This window comes from Hyla sarda, chromosome 6, assembly GCF_029499605.1.
Source record: "Hyla sarda isolate aHylSar1 chromosome 6, aHylSar1.hap1, whole genome shotgun sequence".
In the NCBI taxonomy this organism is placed as follows: domain Eukaryota; kingdom Metazoa; phylum Chordata; class Amphibia; order Anura; family Hylidae; genus Hyla; species Hyla sarda.
In genome coordinates, this window is record NC_079194.1 from 106,317,682 (window position 1) to 106,335,861 (window position 18,180).

Genomic DNA, 18,180 nt, shown 5'->3' on the forward strand with positions numbered 1-18,180 from the left:
TTTTGCACTTATTGTAACAAGCCCAACCATTGGAAAATGCAGTGCTGTGATTTAAACGGATTCCCCCTGAGGTCGAGGACTGTCCCTCAGGAAAACAGTCAACAGGTCCAACCCCCGGACAACCTCAGTCAGGACTCTCAATTTATTTCGCCTTCTGCCCCCTTGTAACAGTTGTTGTAGAAGGTGTACCTTTAGAGGCGCTGATAGAGGGTCACAAGTATCTACCATATCTAAGCGTGTTTTCTATCAACATTGGGATGCTAGTCTAGCGTGTGAGCCTGAGGTTGATTTCAGAGTCATTACAGGTAATGGGCAACCAGTCCCCAGACATGGATACTGGGAGCCAACCATTCAATTGGGCAACCATGTACCCACAGGGCAGAAAGTAATTGTAACCATTGTGACAGATAAGGGGTCTGCTGAATTCATATTGGGGATGAACATTATGAGAAAGTGTTTCAGTGAGATTTTAGATGCATTGTATGCCTCTCTTCCCAATATTTCCCCCTCAGACCAGCAGGCTATTCAGCACCACCTGAAAGTCCTACAAGCCGAGCAGAAATTTGCGAACAAACAAGGTGAAATATGCAGAGTACGAGTTGAAGACATCAGGTTGGTGACCTTGCAACCCAACACTGAGACCATCGTATAATGCTGTGCATGTCCCGGAGTGATTATCAGGCCCCGTGCAGCTTGAACACCATCCATTAATCTGAGCTGTGAGAAGTTTCGTCACTGTTTCAAATGGAAGAGTGCCAGTACGGTTAGTGGACTTGTCTGATACCGCTACTGTCTTACCGAAGTATACTCCAATTGTACCTCCTCGAGTCAAGAGATATTGTGACTGAATGTCTGGTGGTCCGATTGCTAGTGGCTCAAGTCGCCGGTGGATCCAGTACTGGGCCCCCAGAACCCTGATGGGCGCAACTCCAGGTTGGGGATGCCTCTACCCCTCGGGAACAGGTTAATGGAATTGTGAATGTGGCGAAGAGGTATCATGAAACCTTTAGTAAGCACCCAACAGACTTTGGGAAGATGTCAATTATCCAACATCACATCCTCACAGGCGACACCCCACCTATCAAAGAGAGACACCATCCTGTCGTGCCAGGCATGTATCAAACAGTCAAGAAAATGCTTGCTGACACGAAGGTAGCGGACGTGATTCAAGAAAGTTCCTGGCCGGCGCCACTCGTCCTAGTCAAAAAGAAGGATGGACCCATCTGAAAAGGTGAATGCTGTCAAGAACTGGCCTACACCTCACACGGTGAAAGATGTCAGGAGCTTCCTGGGATTCACTGGCTACTACCGCCCGTTTATCACACACTTCGCACAAATTGCAGAACCCCTTACAGCTCTCCTGCTGGGGAAAGCGAAGGAGAATTATAATGGAAGACTCCCTATTGACTGGGCCGAAGAGGAAGAGACAGCGTTCCAAGCTCTCAAGTGTCTGCTGACACAGCCACCCATCTTGGCGTATCCGGACTACAGTCAGCCATTCCGGCTATATACTGATGCCAGTTTTGAAGGCCTAGAAGCTGTCCTGTCCCAAGTCCAAGATGGTCAAGAGCGAGTGATAGCATACGCCAGTCGGAATCTGCGAGGAGCAGAGAAGAATGATGCCAATTACAGCTGTTTCAAGTTGAAACTTCTCACCCTGGTGACAGAGAAATTCAAAGATTATTTGGCGGCCACGCCATTCACAGTCTATACCAATAACAACCCCTTGGCACACCTGAACACCGCTAAAGTTGGTGCTCTTGAACAGCAATGGGCTTCGAGGTTAGCCAACTACAGCTTCACTATCAAGTATAGAAGCAGCAAGTCAAATGTCAATGCTGATGTGCTATTATGGATGATCCCAGGAAAAGAGTCACCCCAAGAAGTTGAGTGGGAGGATGTGGAGATGCCTCCGCTGTATCAGTGTTTTACACATCAAAATGTTGTCACTACCTTTGTCGAGGGTGAACCAAGGCCAGAGAAGGTTAAAGAGGATCTCTATACCTGGAAGACTCTGCAAGATGAAAGCCGAGTCATGGGAGACTTGATGCATTACCTCCTGGCGAAGAAGGTGCCGACCAGACTGCGGCGGGCCCATTGTGACTATGAGTTGAAACGACTGTGGCGTCAGAGAAAATGACAGTTTATGCACAAAGGGCTGTTGTATTGCAATTCCTTGGATCCGGTCTCCGTTGAACATCTACATCAGATTCTGACTACTAGAAGAGATGCGGCTGTGGTCCTCAACACCTACCATGACCAGCTGGGACACTTCGGAGTCCATAAGACAGAAGCCACAGTTTGGAGAAGATTCTACTGCAACGTTACCAAGAATGTAGTAAAGACGCAAGGGCACCCCTCCATCCCATCCAGAGCAACAGACCTAACCGGATGGTTGCGCTAGACAACGTGAAATTGGCTCCTACCCGATCCGAGTACACCTATGCCCTCACCATAGTCGACCACTTCTCCAAGTGGGTTGTCGTTGTTCCAGTCAAAGATCTCATGGACAAGACGGCAGCCCAAATGTTCTACTCCAAGTGGGTACAAACGCTGGGATGCCTGACCGTGGACCGGCCTTCGAGGCCCAACTATTTCAAGAACTCTGTCAATTCCACGATTGTAAGAAGTTCAGAACCACTGCCTATCACCCCCAAGGAAATGGGTTGTGTGAAAGGATTAACCAAGTGTTCATCCATATGCTGCGAGCAGCCTCTGTGTCACGTCATGAGTAGTGGCCTCAACTACTACCTGAGCTGATATACAACAACACCATCCACTGTTCCACTGGGTATACACCCTTCCACCTGATGAGGGGGAGGCACGGACAGCCCGATCCGAAATGTGTCATGTCATATAACTAGAAATGTGTACAAAGTTTCATTAATGTATATGTATAGTCAGTAAGTAAACATGTTCATATACTTTAAATGTTGGTACAGTATTAAAAGGTTAAATGTCAGTACAAAAGGTACATAGAACCCTTCACAACCAAACTGTTACAAGAACAGTTAATTTCCTCCTATTATTCATCCATTTCAATGGAGTATGTCAGGATATTTGTACAAGTGCCACATGAACTCTAACACCCTTGTTTATTACAAAATGCCCCAGGAACTATTGTGTGTTCTAATCCAGGCCCATTAGGCCATTTCACTATATCTGCATCCAGGACATTGCACCGAGGACAGCTTTCTTCTAGAGGGGGAGTTTGTGGTAACCCAGTACAGAAGTCATGTATTCTGCTGTACTTCTGCCCATCCTGTCAGGCAGATCCACCTCAATGTCCGTCAACGGTCCCCTCTCCCTAGAACTCTCTTTATTGCATTAAGGATTGTATTACTAATGTATTGTTATACCAGAGTTAATATAATGTATTGTTTATGCACTGTTAACTTATATCTGTGTTACTAAGGACCTTTGTTGTCAAGGGAAGTATGCAAGGTGAACCGGTGACTTGTCAGTAGCCAATGGGACATCTCTAAATTCCTCTCATACAGAGCTGTTAGGAGCTAGCCTAGTCAGATCTAGCTGAGGTACAGTGAAGTAAAGAGATGAGGAGTTTGTCTTTGTGATCCAGAAGGAGGCCTGGGGCCTAGTCCTGCAACCACTCTTCTACCACAAGTTAACCCCTTCACCTGTAGTGAAAGTCAAAGCTGCAAGGTAGAAACTAAACCAGTGGGGAAACTACAGAAGTCCAAGTCCAGTCAAGATAGTCAAGTCTGTCAATTACTTAATACAAGCGTGGCTGCCTCAGTCAAGTCAATTACAACTACAAGTCCCAGCAAGCCTATACGCTTCCCTAAATTCACCCTGCATCTCCCTGGTGCTGAACTGAGCTGTATACTTTGTCTGCCTCAGTAAAGAGCCATTGTTCCGTTACCTTGCGTCGTAGTGATTATTTGCCCCATGCCTTGCCAAGGAATAATACGGCTATACCTCGGCTGGCTTCACGATCACAAAGGATTAATAACATCTGCCCTTCCATACCCGTCACTACTTGTGCTCCACTCCTGCCCACCCCAGCAACATGTGTGTCAAATCCCGCCTGCTCCTGCAAGGTATGTGTTCCACTCCTGCCCATTCCCGCAAGGTGTGTGCTCCACTCCCGCCAGCCCCTGCAAACATTTTGTCACAGTTTTTATAACTAGTACCCACTTGTGCCATTACCCAATGTAGCATTTTAGAGGTTTGCGGGACTGCGCTGTATTTTGCGGGACCCGCTGTATGTTCTGTACTGTTTTGCTCCAACCTCATTACCGCCCGTACATTTTTTATTGGGTCCTCTGGGACTCACAGGATCCCAATCCCGATGCAGGACTCCAATATGTGCCAATGTAACAGCCACATAAATTTAATAGGATCTGTGTAATGCTTCATTTCCCCTGAGGTGGCACTAGAGGGAAATTGAATTATTGCTGTTGGGGTCCCCGACATATTCCATTTGAGTGCTTACAGTAAGACACATTGTGGCCAGCTTATTTTCTAACTAAAAGTGATTGTCCATATTCTATAATTCTATGACAACTAATTTGTAATTGAATGCCCCTAATCTTATTACAGCATGAAAATACTTCTGCATATTCTGGGGGGATGTCATTTTTATTTAAATCCCCTTTTACCACCAATTATTACAAGCCACAAAGAAAATTCAATATTTTTTTTTTTTTTTTAGATGTATTCGCCTGTGAGACCCTTTAAATATTATCATTATTGAACATGAAGATTTTATACCAGTGGGATACAATTAGGACAGCGAGTCTTTTGTTTGAGGACCGCGGATGACTCCCAGTGGTATAACTGTTTTGTCAGTGGCGGAACTGACAGCATTGAACTGGTGTTCTACAGAGATAAGTGGGTTCTTCGTCTCAGGAACAAGAGCTGCGGTCTAATATTGTAGATTAGAGGATCCGTCTTGTAGTTTTTTTTTTTACAAACTAATGTAATTAAAGCGTAACTACTAATATTAGCCCCGCATGGTATAAACAGATAAGATAACCACTGTCCATGACAATGACTGATGTCACTGTCATGGGATCTTGGAGATGTTTGTGGTAAAATGTGTCATTATTTTTCAGATACGCAAGCTGTTATTACGTCTTGTCTATGGTGTAATTACTCCACATTGTGCCGGATTCTATTGAATGGACTTTATGTAATTATTTCCATTACAATCTGATATTGTCCTTAGGAATCATGCTATACTAAAGCTGTGTTCCTAAAACATTGGTTTCGTATATGCTTGCATAGATTTGTATGCTGTAAAGGGGCCCAGTCTGATTGGCCCCATTAGAAAAGTAGCTATAGGATGTGCATAAATAGCCTGAGGGCCAAAGTCACCTCTGTCACATAAGAAGACATCGGTATAATGAAGGGCATGTGAGGTGGGGACCCAGTTACAGAGTTTGCATTATGACGCAGAAACTTGTATGGTATGGCGGGGCTCACACCTGAAATGTTTATGGAAAATGGTTAGTTTCCCAAAGTAAAAGTGTACCTGTTGATTTAAGTAAGGTTTCATGATAAACTGTCATGTGTGTCTAGATGAGGAGTTGCACTATTTATAGACATTATATTTTCTATATAGCAGTGTTGGTCAGATTTCTCCTCTGCAGTCTCCATTTCTAATGTTCAGTTGTCCCTGAGCTAGTTGGTGGAAACTAGCTGAGATCATGTGTCACATACACTTCACACACACATGCAAGATCCTGCACCCCTACATCTCTGTAGCACACCCTTTAAAGCAATAGCCACATGGACAACATTATAGAACGGTAATAAGTAATCTAAGCTGTGAATCAAGCCCTGTGAGAGATATAATACTCAAAGTAAGCTCATGTAGTCTCTCTATAGTCTCCGTCACTGGCCCTCTCCAACCACTTCCCCTTCCCCCTCTATTGACCTCTATGGGCAGCATGTAACCTGATCCTTCTAGGAGCTGATCTTGTAAGTACAAGACTGTTTTTCAGAGTGAATAATGAGTTTAGGGCTGGGATGGATGTAAAACAGAAACAGAGGGGGACATTTACTAATCTAGTCTATTCTGGGTATGCTTATAGACCAGCGCATGTGGTAGTCTCCTGTCTATTGTGCTCCTAATTTATCAAAGGTCTCACAGCCCTTGATAAATTCTGTGCTCAGACTTCAGGGTCTACAGCTTAAACTGCATTTAGACCTGCTCCAACATGGTCTGACATTTCAGCGTATTTTGGGCAGATGCGACTTGTCGCACAAAAGTTGCACTTGATAAATTCAGCACCAATGCATTTTCCAATGCATTTCCGTCTAAAATAGACTTGCATGCATCATGTTCTAAAAATCCTCCACAACAAAAGTCGCACATATTTAGACTGCGACTTTCTGTGCGACAAATTTAGACAGGAAAAAACAGTCTAAATCCTTTGATAAATCTCCCCCAGAGTCTGATAAGTGGAGAACGAGCGACTGAAGATCTGGGAGAAAGAGTGAGCCCTGTCAAAGCCGTGACACTAACAGAGGCCTCACAACATTTTTGCTGGTAGAGGCTCATAGAGAGAGATATATGTAGAAAGGATCCCTCCCTGTAGAATAAAGGAGAGAAGATCTGTGAGAGTCTTGGCTGCAAGGACAGGCATTGTACCTGCAAAATTAGGCAGGGTTCACACATCCGAAAATAGGCGGACATTCCGCACATTTGAATAATTCAGTGGCTGCTAGGACTGCTCGGATATGTGCCGTTTCATAGAGGACAATATATTTTCCAGCAGACTCTGCAGAAGGAATATTCTTTTTGCAGACACCAGAATCGGGATTGCCGTGGAAATTTCGCCGTATGCACAATGCAGCAGAATCCCATTAAAATCAATAAGACTCTGCTGCAGCGGAATGTCCCTGCGGAATATTCCGGCGGAATTCTGCACGGACATTCCGTATTGTCAACATGGTCTTACAGTATACTTGAGTAATAACTCACTAAAAGTCTTCCAATCTTTACCGTCTCAACTACACCTTCCTTTCAGGATTGTTAAATAGAATTAAGCCTATTCTTTGTCACTTGGGATTATCAACTAAGTGACAACAACCATGTCAAACTACACTTTAAAAATATTAATTTGTTGCAGACTTCAGACCTAAAATCCTCCAGCATTTCTTGTGGGCCCAATATCAGCACAAAACCTGCTGGAACAAGAAAATGTGAAACTAGGTCTAGCACGCACCAGAAATAACAAAGAATAAAAAAAAAAAAAACAACAACATGAACATCAATAAGGAAGAAGGAAAAAGAAAACCCTTGAAGAACCTTGATAAATGGGTATATAGGATGGTGAGGAGACATCATACTAAGGGATGTTGAAAATGTCCCCCAGAATTATATGCCCACAACTAAGCTTTTAAGGGTTTATAACTTGTTGACTGTTTCCAATAACAACTAGCAGAAATTGTGAAGGCGCTAGAGCAGTGGTCACCAAACTGTGGACTTCCAGATGTTGGAAAACTACAACTCCCATCATGCCTCGGCAGCCAATGGCAACATCTGGAGGCCCACAGTTAGGAGGCCACAGCTCTAGAAGATGACTAAGGTTGTAACTAAGGATCGGTTCCTGAAGTCAGATGAGTAATGCAACTTTAGAAAATTCAGTGCTTGATGCTACATATTTTGGGTATAAAATAGATAAAAAGTACAAATATAAGAACAAGACCAGGAAGTGCTAAGCTATCAGACCGGGAGCCATCGAAGGACAGTGCTAGGGGATTGGGGCAACTGAGTACACTTTTTTGTTAGTACTATTAGTACTTTTTTACTTGTTTTTATGTGCAAAAACTTTTTATTTATTCCCCTAGTGCAAAATAAGCAAATGATCAGTTTTTGTTTTTTCCAGGTCTCAAAAAGGCCTAAAAAATCCAACCTGGACGCCGATTATTGCAAATGATCGCTTATAATTTTCAAACAATGATGAAGCATTTTGTCTGACCTTTCTCTCATATCTATAGCTGGCTTTATACTTCACCGGTTTGATCTGTACTTTGCAGGTCTTTCTAACTTTGGAGTAGATATGAGCCAACCCACATTTATTCCACTGCCACAATTACAGCTTTGTCCGACATATTCTATATCATATACAATATCCTATTGCTGCATCTCCCTGCAGTGAGATATCTATGAAACCGTACACTTTTTTTTCCCTCCAGGGTCTTTTATTGTGTGTTACACAGTAAAAATGTGTGAAGATGTGAGCAATACAGAATAAAGAACAGACATCTTCATTGTCTGGAATTGGATACGGAAGGTCATCTCGGTGTCAATTTCGTGTTCAGAAAAGACTGCAGGGTATCAGACAGGTACATTCTTGTAACTCAATGGAAACTCAGACTTGCTGTAAATAGAATTAAACGTCTTAGTAGTCCCCCAGTATTGAAGTTATCTGTGATCCTACTGGTTCCGGAGTTAGGTCAACTTGGATCTGCTCACTACTAGTTACAAGATATGAAGTCTACTGGTATCTACTTAATTATTACTGGTTATGGGATATTCCCCAGGGCTGGGACAAGGGGTAGGCAGGGTAAGCAACTGCCTAGGGCGCCATCTTACAACAGAATGGAAGGGGGACATGGTAATAAAAATAAGTTTTCTTTAGGTGTCTACCAATGAACGCCCTCCTTAGACTCATGGACACACTTATCAACCAATGAGAACTTACGTCAATCTGCACCCAGTGCACCAGAAGTGTGGACCCTTTGGGACCTTTCTATTCATCTCATCATGTCCCAAGCTGCTGCCATGTCCTGCCTCACCAGCAGTAAGGTATACACAGGGGTCAAGTCCTGGGAAAAAAAGTGTGGAAACTCTTCCACATAAGGGCTGGTCCTGCAGGACTCCTGGTAATGGGAATGGTGTTCCTGCTGTGGAAAAAGTGCAGGAACTCAGTTCCCACACGTTCCTGCAGGACTTGAGCCCTGGATATGAACATTCATTTCTTTATGCGATTGTGTATACATGTATATGAATATGTATGTATAGTAAAGGTATGTATGAGGGCATCTGTAAATGACGATGGCGAGTGTGAGTGCGCCTGCGTAGGTGGCGAAGTTAAAGGGTACCTCTCATCAAATAAACTTTTGATATATTTTAGATTAATGAATGTTGAATAACTTTCCAATAGCATGTTAATGAAAAATATGCTTCTTTCTATTGTATTTTTCCCGATCAGTCCTGTCAGCAAGCATTTCTGAGTCATGCTGGAATCCTAAACACTCAGAACTGCAAGCCTGCTTTGTTCACAGCCAAACAGGCTGTGAACAAAGCAGGCTGGCAGCTCTGAGTGTTCTCCTTTGTGAACAAAGCAGACTGGCAGCTCGTAGTGTTTAGGACTCCAGCATGAGTCTGAAATGCTTGCTGCCAGGACTGGTAGGGAGACCCCTAGTGGTCATTTCTTCAAAGTGGAAAATTAAATAGAAAGAAGCATATTTTTAATAACATGCAATTGAAAAGCTATTCTGCATACATTAATCTATAATATATCAAAAGTTTTTTTGATGAGATGTACCCTTTAAGTGTGCCTGTAAGTGGCCAGGGTGTATGTGAGTGTTTCTGTGTAAGTGGCTAAGGTAAGTGTGCTTGTAAGTGGCTAGGGTGTATGTGAGTGTGTATGTGTAAGTGGCGATGGTGAGTGTGTGTCTGTAAGTGACGAGGTTGTATGTGAGTACATCTGTGTAAGTGGTAAAGGTGAGTGTATGTCTGTAAGTGGAGAGGGTGTATGTGACTGTGTCTGTGTAAGTGGCAAAGGTAAGTGTGCTTGTATGTGGCTAGGGTGTATGTGAGTGTGTATGTGTAAGTGGCGATGGTGAGTGTGTGTCTGTAAGTGGCGAGGTTGTATGTGAGTACATCTGTGTAAGTGGTGAAGGTGAGTGTATGTCTGTAAGTGGCGAGGGTGTATGTGACTGTGTCTGTGTAAGTGGCAAAGGTAAGTGTGCTTGTATGTGGCTATTGTGTATGTGAGTGTGTATGTGTAAGTGGCGATGGTGAGTGTGTGTCTGTAAGTGGCGAGGTTGTATGTGAGTACATCTGTGTAAGTGGTGAAGGTGAGTGTATGTCTGTAAGTGGCGAGGTTGTATGTGAGTGCATCTGTGTAAGTGGTGAAGGTGAGTGTATGTCTGTAAGTGGTGAGGTTGTATGTGAGTACATCTGTGTAAGTGGTGAAAGTGAGTGTATGTCTGTAAGTGGAGAGGGTGTATGTGAGTGCATCTGTGTAAGTGGTGAAGGTGAGTGTATGTCTGTAAGTGAAGAGGGTGTATGTGAGTGCATATGTGTAAGTGGTGAAGGTGAGTGTGTGTCTGTAAGTGGAGAGGGTGTATGTGAGTACATCTGTGTAATTGGTGAAGGTGAGTGTGTGTCTGTAAGTGGAGAGGGTGTATGTGAGTGCATATGTGTAAGTGGTGAAGGTGAGTGTATGTCTGTAAGTGGAGAGGGTGTATGTGAGTGCATATGTGTAAGTGGTGAAGGTGAGTGTATGTCTGTAAGTGGAGAGGGTGTATGTGAGTGCATATGTGTAAGTGGTGAAGGTGAGTGTGTGTCTGTAAGTGGAGAGGGTGTATGTGAGTGCATATGTGTAAGTGGTGAAGGTGAGTGTATGTCTGTAAGTGGAGAGGGTGTATGTGAGTGCATATGTGTAAGTGGTGAAGGTGAGTGTGTGTCTGTAAGTGGAGAGGGTGTATGTGAGTGCATATGTGTAGGTGGCGAAGAAATGTGTGATTGCGTCTGTGTAAGGGGTGTAAGTATTATTTTTTATTTCATTAACCTTTCATTCTCAGGATTAAAGGGGGTGTAAAATGCATCAGACCAAGAAATATATTTCATTTGAGAAATGGCCTGTGATGTGATTAATTTAAGGGTCAGGTTTGGGGTCTGACTAATTTTTGGGGTCAGGCCAGTGATCAGGAGAAGTCGTTATATCGGTCTGGCCAAGATAAAAAGGAATAGAACATCTACAATTAAGGAAGACGTGCCCTGTGAGTCACTGGATGTAATGTGATGAATTCTCCCTGTCACTACACCTAGTATATTCCTGTATTATCTGCAGTGAGATGATAAAATCTGTAGGCTACTTGTATAGACCTGGTATCTGAGCACTACATAATCACTGCATGGCGGTGTTATAGGTTATATTGGTGCTTGTATAGTGGTAGCTAAGGATGTGTTTACACATTCAGGTTTGGTTTTTAAATGCAATAATTAAATGAATTTGAAAAGATTAGAATTTCTAGTCTTTCCTTTATACACGTCCTCCATTTCTGGCTTTGTATTCAATAATACCTTACTGTGAACACACCCTAATGCTTGTCCCCAACTGGCAATATGCCAACCTGCCCTGGCCCTGGTATGACCTGCCAATATCATCCTGCAATATCAGTCACACATGTGTATGCAAATGACCCTGAGATTTGTGAGGCAAAGTAAAGATCATAGGGGCAGATATTTTCCCGGCTTCTTGTCAGTCACAACATTGAAGAACACTATGAGTAGCATAAACTAAAGTTATAATGATAACTACAACCATAAAAACATACAATTAGAAATACATATTCTATACATACACATCTAATGGAAAAGGGTAAAAGGAAATAGACTTAGGACACATTCACACTACATAATTTCTACTCAGAAATTTCAGCGCAGCAGCTTCCTATAGTCTTCAAAGGGTTTCTGCTGCACTGTGCTTTCCGCGGTGGAAAATTCCAGTCCCTGTTAAAAGAATGATCATTCAATGCCATCTATGGAGATGGCACATGTCCAAGCGTTCCTAGTGCTGACTCAATCAGTTGGCGCCTGCAGTGCACGGAACATCCGCACAGAATTTATCCGGACAGACATTCTGTAGTGTAAATGCGCCATTACAGAGAATGTTCACCCTTCGGTGCCAAAATTCTGTGCTGATTAATTGTATAACATGTATTTATAGTGTATAATACTGCTGACAACTTATACATTCAACTCTATTCAGTATCCACTTCCTGATTAATCACTTGCATTCATTAGAAGAGGTATATACTGGTATATACTGGTATCCATTGCAGTTCTGTACTGGAACATTGATGTTGCTTAACCAGTGGACAGCTGGTGGGGCATATGCTCTTGGTGATGTCTGCCAGTAGGGTGCCAAAAATCCACTCTGCCTTGGTCAAGGTTGAAAAGCCAGCAACCCTGAATCTTTGCCCTGGGTTAAGGAAAATCCTAGCTGTGACTCTATACTAACCATGGAGCTTCCTTCCAATGTCTTTTCCAGTGGGAAAGTGGCTGGTAGTCTTTCCATATCTCCCACAAGCCATAATGGATTGTGATCATCTCCCTAACAGAAGACCGAGGCAGTTTGTAGCCATGTCCATTCATTTGTCCTAGTGGTCACGCGGCTTGCAGTTCTCTCCCTGGTCAAGCAACTTTTTTTGTTTTTCTTACATTTCCAACAGTGTTTGCTGCAGACTTAACCAGCAGTAAAACTCACAAAACCAGTATGACCAGTCTGCTTGTTTAAACAAGATGCCCTTTCCTCTACATATTATATAATGGTAATTATTTATTTCTAGTCTTATTGTGATAGAATGGGTGCAACTCATTGCATGAAGTTCAGATGAGTAACTAGACCATCCGGCCATCATTAGCCCACGCTTCTAGTGTTTATAAAGGCAGGGCTTAGGAAGATGTGGTAGCGGGGTGTGATGAGGGCAGATGTTGTTACCATAGGGGTAGATGCTTTAACCCCTTGTATTCGTGGCGCCAGGGAGTGGTTTAGCCTAAAACCACCCGAAGGTATACCGCTGGATCCTGGGCTAGGCATGGGGGCAAGAAAGACTCCGATGCCAAGTTATGGACAATGGTAGCTTTACTGGGGGTAGTTGATAAAGTCTATACAGCTCAACCAGGGCCCAAGGAGGTGACCAGTGACGCAGAGACCTTAAGGGCTTGCTGGTACTTTTAGTAGGACTGCACAATTGAATGCAGACCACGCTGACTTGACAGATGACAGGGACTGACTTGACCTGACTCATAAAGATGTGACTTTAGCTTACTTGAAGTGATGGTGGCTGCAGAACTGGACTTTGAGGCCTCCAACGCTCTGGACATATACACTAGGCACTACTGCACTGGATCTCAGCAAAGACTTGTAAGGAAAGAGAGCGAGGCTAGCTCCACCCAGAGCTTATATGGGGGAGACTAGCAAGGAGCCCATAGGTCACTCTTGGGGTCACCTGGTCACTGGTAGCTCCTGGGTAACAATCACATGACATAACTCTTAAAGATACAACACATTTTATAATACAATACACTGCAGAACATATGTATGGGGGGGGGGGGGGGACACAGGTGCAAGGGACCATGGGGACACTGAAGGAGGCTGCCTGACAGGGCAGCAAGGGTACGGGGTAACATCTCCCATACTGGGCCACCACAAAGACAACCACTTATCTAGGACAATATGCAATTAAAATCAGCTGTGATATACAAGCCCTGCTGTCAATCCCACCTCGCAGATTGCAATGGTAGCTTCATGCATCAGCATTAGGAAGTACTTGTGAATGTAAATACTCTATGTAGAAAATAATAAAGAACAGATTGTGGTCTCCTGTTCAGGACTCTCATACTTCAGCCAGGGTAGAAAGTGGTTACAAATAGCATTGCTCACTCAGGACCCCCCAGTATGTCCATGTTTTGCATGATAAAACAAAGCACAGACAGCGCTTTGTAGTGTGATACCGTAGTGTTGATGCCTGATGAAGCAGTCTTACTGTGAAACGCGTTGCATCATAGGTGATTAAACTTGAGATCCCTCCAGTCTGTGTGTCCAGCGCCTCTCAATCCCGTCGCTATGTTGGAGGAAATTTTGGCTTTCATGTTTTGCATGGACTGCCTATTGTTTTTTTTTTAATAAAATGATGTAATATTTAATTCCTCCTGTGGTGGCGCAACAATGCCGAAAATGAACAATTGTCGAAGGAATTTTTTTTTGCATTGAAACCTTTTTAGAGTGTTTTGGCACAGCTTGCTAAGGGGCTTGTAAAAGTGAATGGTTCTCTGTGTCTGGCATTGTAAAGAACAGTAACAAGGTCATTAGAATCTTTTGTTTCCACTCCAGGAGTAATAATACTTCAATAAAATGAGGGTAACACGTTCTGCAGTGCAGTGGATTCTATTGCTCTACTGGGGACATCACATTCCATCAAGGTATAAAACATGTTAAAGGGGTACTCCACTGGCCAGCATTCAGAACATTTCATTCCGAACGCTGTGTGCGCGCTGCGAGGGTCAGCCACTAAATGTTCTGAATTCTGGCCAGCGAAGTACCCCTTTACCATCACAGCAACAAGCTTGCAAATACAGTTTATTAGAGGAACCTTTGTGCAAGGGACACCAATGCAGAATCCTGGAACTTCATCTCCCCAACCAATCCTTCGCTGAGGGACTTTATGGAAAGGGTGGAAGGGCTTTAAGAGTACCTATCAGTTTTAAGTGTCTAGCACCTATATTTCTCTTAAAAATACCTTCTATCTGTTGTTCACTTGGTTTGCCATTCTGTGCTCTGGAGGGGGCGTGTCCTCACTCTGCATGAATCATACTTATCCCTGAGTCTGCTGTGTCTCTTAATCCAATCCCTGATGGCTGCTCTGTAACCCCCTCCTGTCTATTTTCATGTTGCAGTCTGATAGGACAGGAGTGAGCACAGAGGAGTGCTAGTCTCACCCTTACTTACTGGTTTTTGTCCATGCCTATGCTTTAAATTGGACAAAGATGATGCTACAGCCTGACAGGATTATGTTCTAGATGGTATGGGGGCCTCTAGTGGTCTTTTTTACAAGCCATGATTTCTATAAAAAGGAAATACAATTTTCTTATGAAGTATATTAGAAAGGTTGATGTTTTGTCAAGATGTACAACATATAATAAATTTTTGAATCTGATAGTGCCCATATAAGGCACATTAGGATGTGATCAAATGCTCTGGACATTACTTGCCTTTAGTAAAATGAGGGTGGGAGTTTGCGATATTGTACATGGGCAGGCGGGGTTTGAGTGCCAGTCCGGCCCTAGTGGCACTGCATTTACTGCCAGGTCTCATCGTAGATTACAGATAAGCCAATATTATCAGCCCCTATATCAAAATGTGATGTTAAAGCAGACATGCTGGATGTGATGATGTTGCTAGTCTCAGTCCCTGATAGAGGCCATTCTGAAACTCCATTGTTCTAACACCACTCAGTGCTTTTCAGTCATTTTTGCTTATCATCATTGAGAATTAAGTAGACCATGTTAAAGGAGATAAGCAATTGCCAGACACACTTGTCACCGCTTATCTCTTTGTGTAAGAAACATCTGGCGCAATGTTTCCCGACCAGGGTGCCTCCAGCTGTTGCAAAACTACAACTCTCCTCACGTCCCTTGATAAAGTCAAGCCAGACGAAACGTACGTTGGGGCAGGCAGAGTCAGCGCACCATGTGGGTGAGTGTATGGTATTTATGATTTTGTGATGTTATACCACTAGGTCAGGATCAGGACTGTTGTCCCAGACCCTCAGTGCTCCTTATTGCAGTTATACAGTTATCAGTTGTTTACTGACCCTATCTCCCCCATGTACTTTTTTGATATGGTTAGTAATGCATATTTTGTGATTTAAGGGTGTTTGGCTACGTTGCTCCTTGCATGTTTTTAGCATTTTCAATTTCCCTGTATTTTGGTTTAAATTATTTTTATTGGTTTTTGAGAACATTTTTAGAACAAGAAAATGTTGGCCAAAGAAAACAAAACACGGCCAAAAGAACATTACAAAACAATCTATCATATTCGTATAGAATTTGAATCGAACAAACACTCAGTAGTAATTATAGGTTTGTCTATCTAAAAGATTGAATACAAAAATTATAAGGATATTGTATATTCATATCCGGTTAAATGATATAAATTAATTTGAGTAAAATAATTAAAGTTGCATATAATCATAATCACTAAGTATTATATAATCATACTTATGATGCGTCAGCAATTGGTTTATTATTATGAATCCGGAAATAAAGTGATTATTTTTTCAGTAGCTATTGCTCTTTTTCTTTGTGTCAAATAGTTCAGTTGGAACTATACTAAATATTAGGCTAGAGAGACCCTTGGCACCATGGATCACCATGATTTAGTGACTATGAGGACTATATATTGTGGTGTTCTGTGTCTAATAACTCTCAGCATGCTGGGAGTTGTAGTTTTGCATAATAAGTAATTATAAAATCCCAGCTTCCATCCAGGATAATGTATAATACCTCTGACCCAGTTCACATGGTATCTATGTGCTCATCGCGCTGACTAAGGCCGTCATCAGAGGACTGCAATACTGACAAGTCGTGTCCAGCAGACCATATGTGCGCAATACATCGGCAAAGCTTGAGTCACCTTGCTGACGATAATGGGCGTATAGCACACCCTGCTGGAGAACTAAAATTCAACGCTATAATAAAAGCTTTTTTAGTATAATGAATTTTTATAAATATGAACCCCTTAGAGGGCTATTCAAATAATTAAGTGTAAAGTATATTTATTAAGTATCCATGTATAAAAAGATAGATATGCCTCTGAAAAGTAAAAGATGCTATCTAATCAATCAAAGACGCAATCTGATCGAAACTACAACTCCCAGCATGACCAGAGAGCCAAAGGCTGGGAGTTGTGGAGCTGCAGTTTTTTTTTTTTTACAGCTGGAGGCACCTTGGTTGGGAAGCATTGCTACTGAGCAAAATTAAAACACATTGGGGGAGAGTTATCAAAACCTGTCCAGAGGAAAAGTCGCTGAGTTGCCCATAGCAACCAATCAGATCGCTTCTTTCATTATTGAAAAGGCCTCTGAAAAATGAAAGAAGTGATCTGATTGGTTGCTATGGGCAACTCAGCAACTTTTCCTCTGAACAGGTTTTGATAAATCTCCCCCAATCTTTTTATTATTATTATTATGACAGAAATTTCTTTTTAACGAACTGTAAACGCAAAAGAAAACTTACCTTACAACAAAATACAGTGTTACAGGGCCAGATTTCTTTGGCAGGTCATGGTCCAGCACTCTCTGTTCTAACTGCAGCCAGGCATATTGACCCCTGCCGGAGGAACATATGAATGTAAGAATGTATGCTGTAGATCTGGTCCCCCTAACATGTGCCCTGTTGGAGTGGGTCCAAAACACAGGCATAATCTCTGCATTAGGCTATGTTCACACTACGGAATTTACAAGTGGAATTCTGATAGGAAAATCCACTGCGAGAATCAACCATCAGTATGGATGGGTTTTCTGTTGACCCATCCACACTCCGCCACAGAAATTCCAGACTCTGGACCCGCCAAAACAATGCTCATTTTTTGGACGGACATCAACGCAAATGCATTGCTTTCAATGTAACAGTGCATGTCTGCACAGCCCTAGTGCCGGAATATCTGTCCGAAATATCTCCATGCGGATATTCCGTATTGTGAATGTAGCCTTCGTTTTTTCTGCTTTGGTTCCACTCCTGTTTTTGGTAAAAAATACTGAGTGAAATGACAACCAAACTGAGTGTCAAAATACTGTACCACCACAAAGCCATAATAGGACGCAAATCAACACATTGGCCCAGATTGATCAATCTACCGGAAACCAAAACTGTCTGGATTTGCCCATAACAACCAATCACAGATCAGCTTTCATATCTTAACAAGCTCTGGTGAAATGAAAGCTAAATTTTGTTTGGTTGCAATCAGCAAGGTAGATTGATAACTGTGGGCCAGAAACTTGGTTCTTAAAACATCTAATTGCGGGAGGGTCCTGACTGCTGGGACCCCTTGGAATCTCCTGTATGGGACCCTGGCTACTTATGTGTTCTTTGCACACTCTGGCCCCCACGTTCCTGGATGAATGCAAGTGAAGCCTCGCTCAGCCAATTACCAGTAGAGGCGGGACATCGCTGCAAGCTGGTGATTGGCTGAGTAAGCGTCACTTGTATTCATCCAGGAAGAATATTGAAAAGAAGATGCCCCCCCTCCGTGCACAAGCTCCCCTTCTATATGTAGTGACTTTCCGAAGACGAAAGTCACCCGCACTACAAGCTTTTACCAACAGGATAGTGTCAGTGATACTGATGAAAGATTCCCTTTAAAGAGGTAGTCCGAGGAACTGAACTTATCACTTATCCTCATCAACATG

General features: G+C 42.9%; 1 protein-coding gene across 4 annotated transcripts in view; it reads right to left on the minus strand.

Annotated features, from left to right (window-relative positions):
* FRMD4B (FERM domain containing 4B) overlaps positions 1-18,180 on the minus strand; it is a 268,753-nt gene that overhangs the window by 145,498 nt on the left and 105,075 nt on the right. For 3 of the 4 annotated variants that reach the window (XM_056524587.1, XM_056524586.1, XM_056524588.1), the window contains exon 4: positions 17,009-17,101. In XM_056524587.1, the coding sequence (XP_056380562.1) occupies positions 17,009-17,101 (93 nt within the window). Of the gene's footprint in view, positions 1-17,008; positions 17,102-17,570; positions 17,858-18,180 lie in introns of those variants that run through there. The other variant, XM_056524589.1, reaches the window with a different exon arrangement.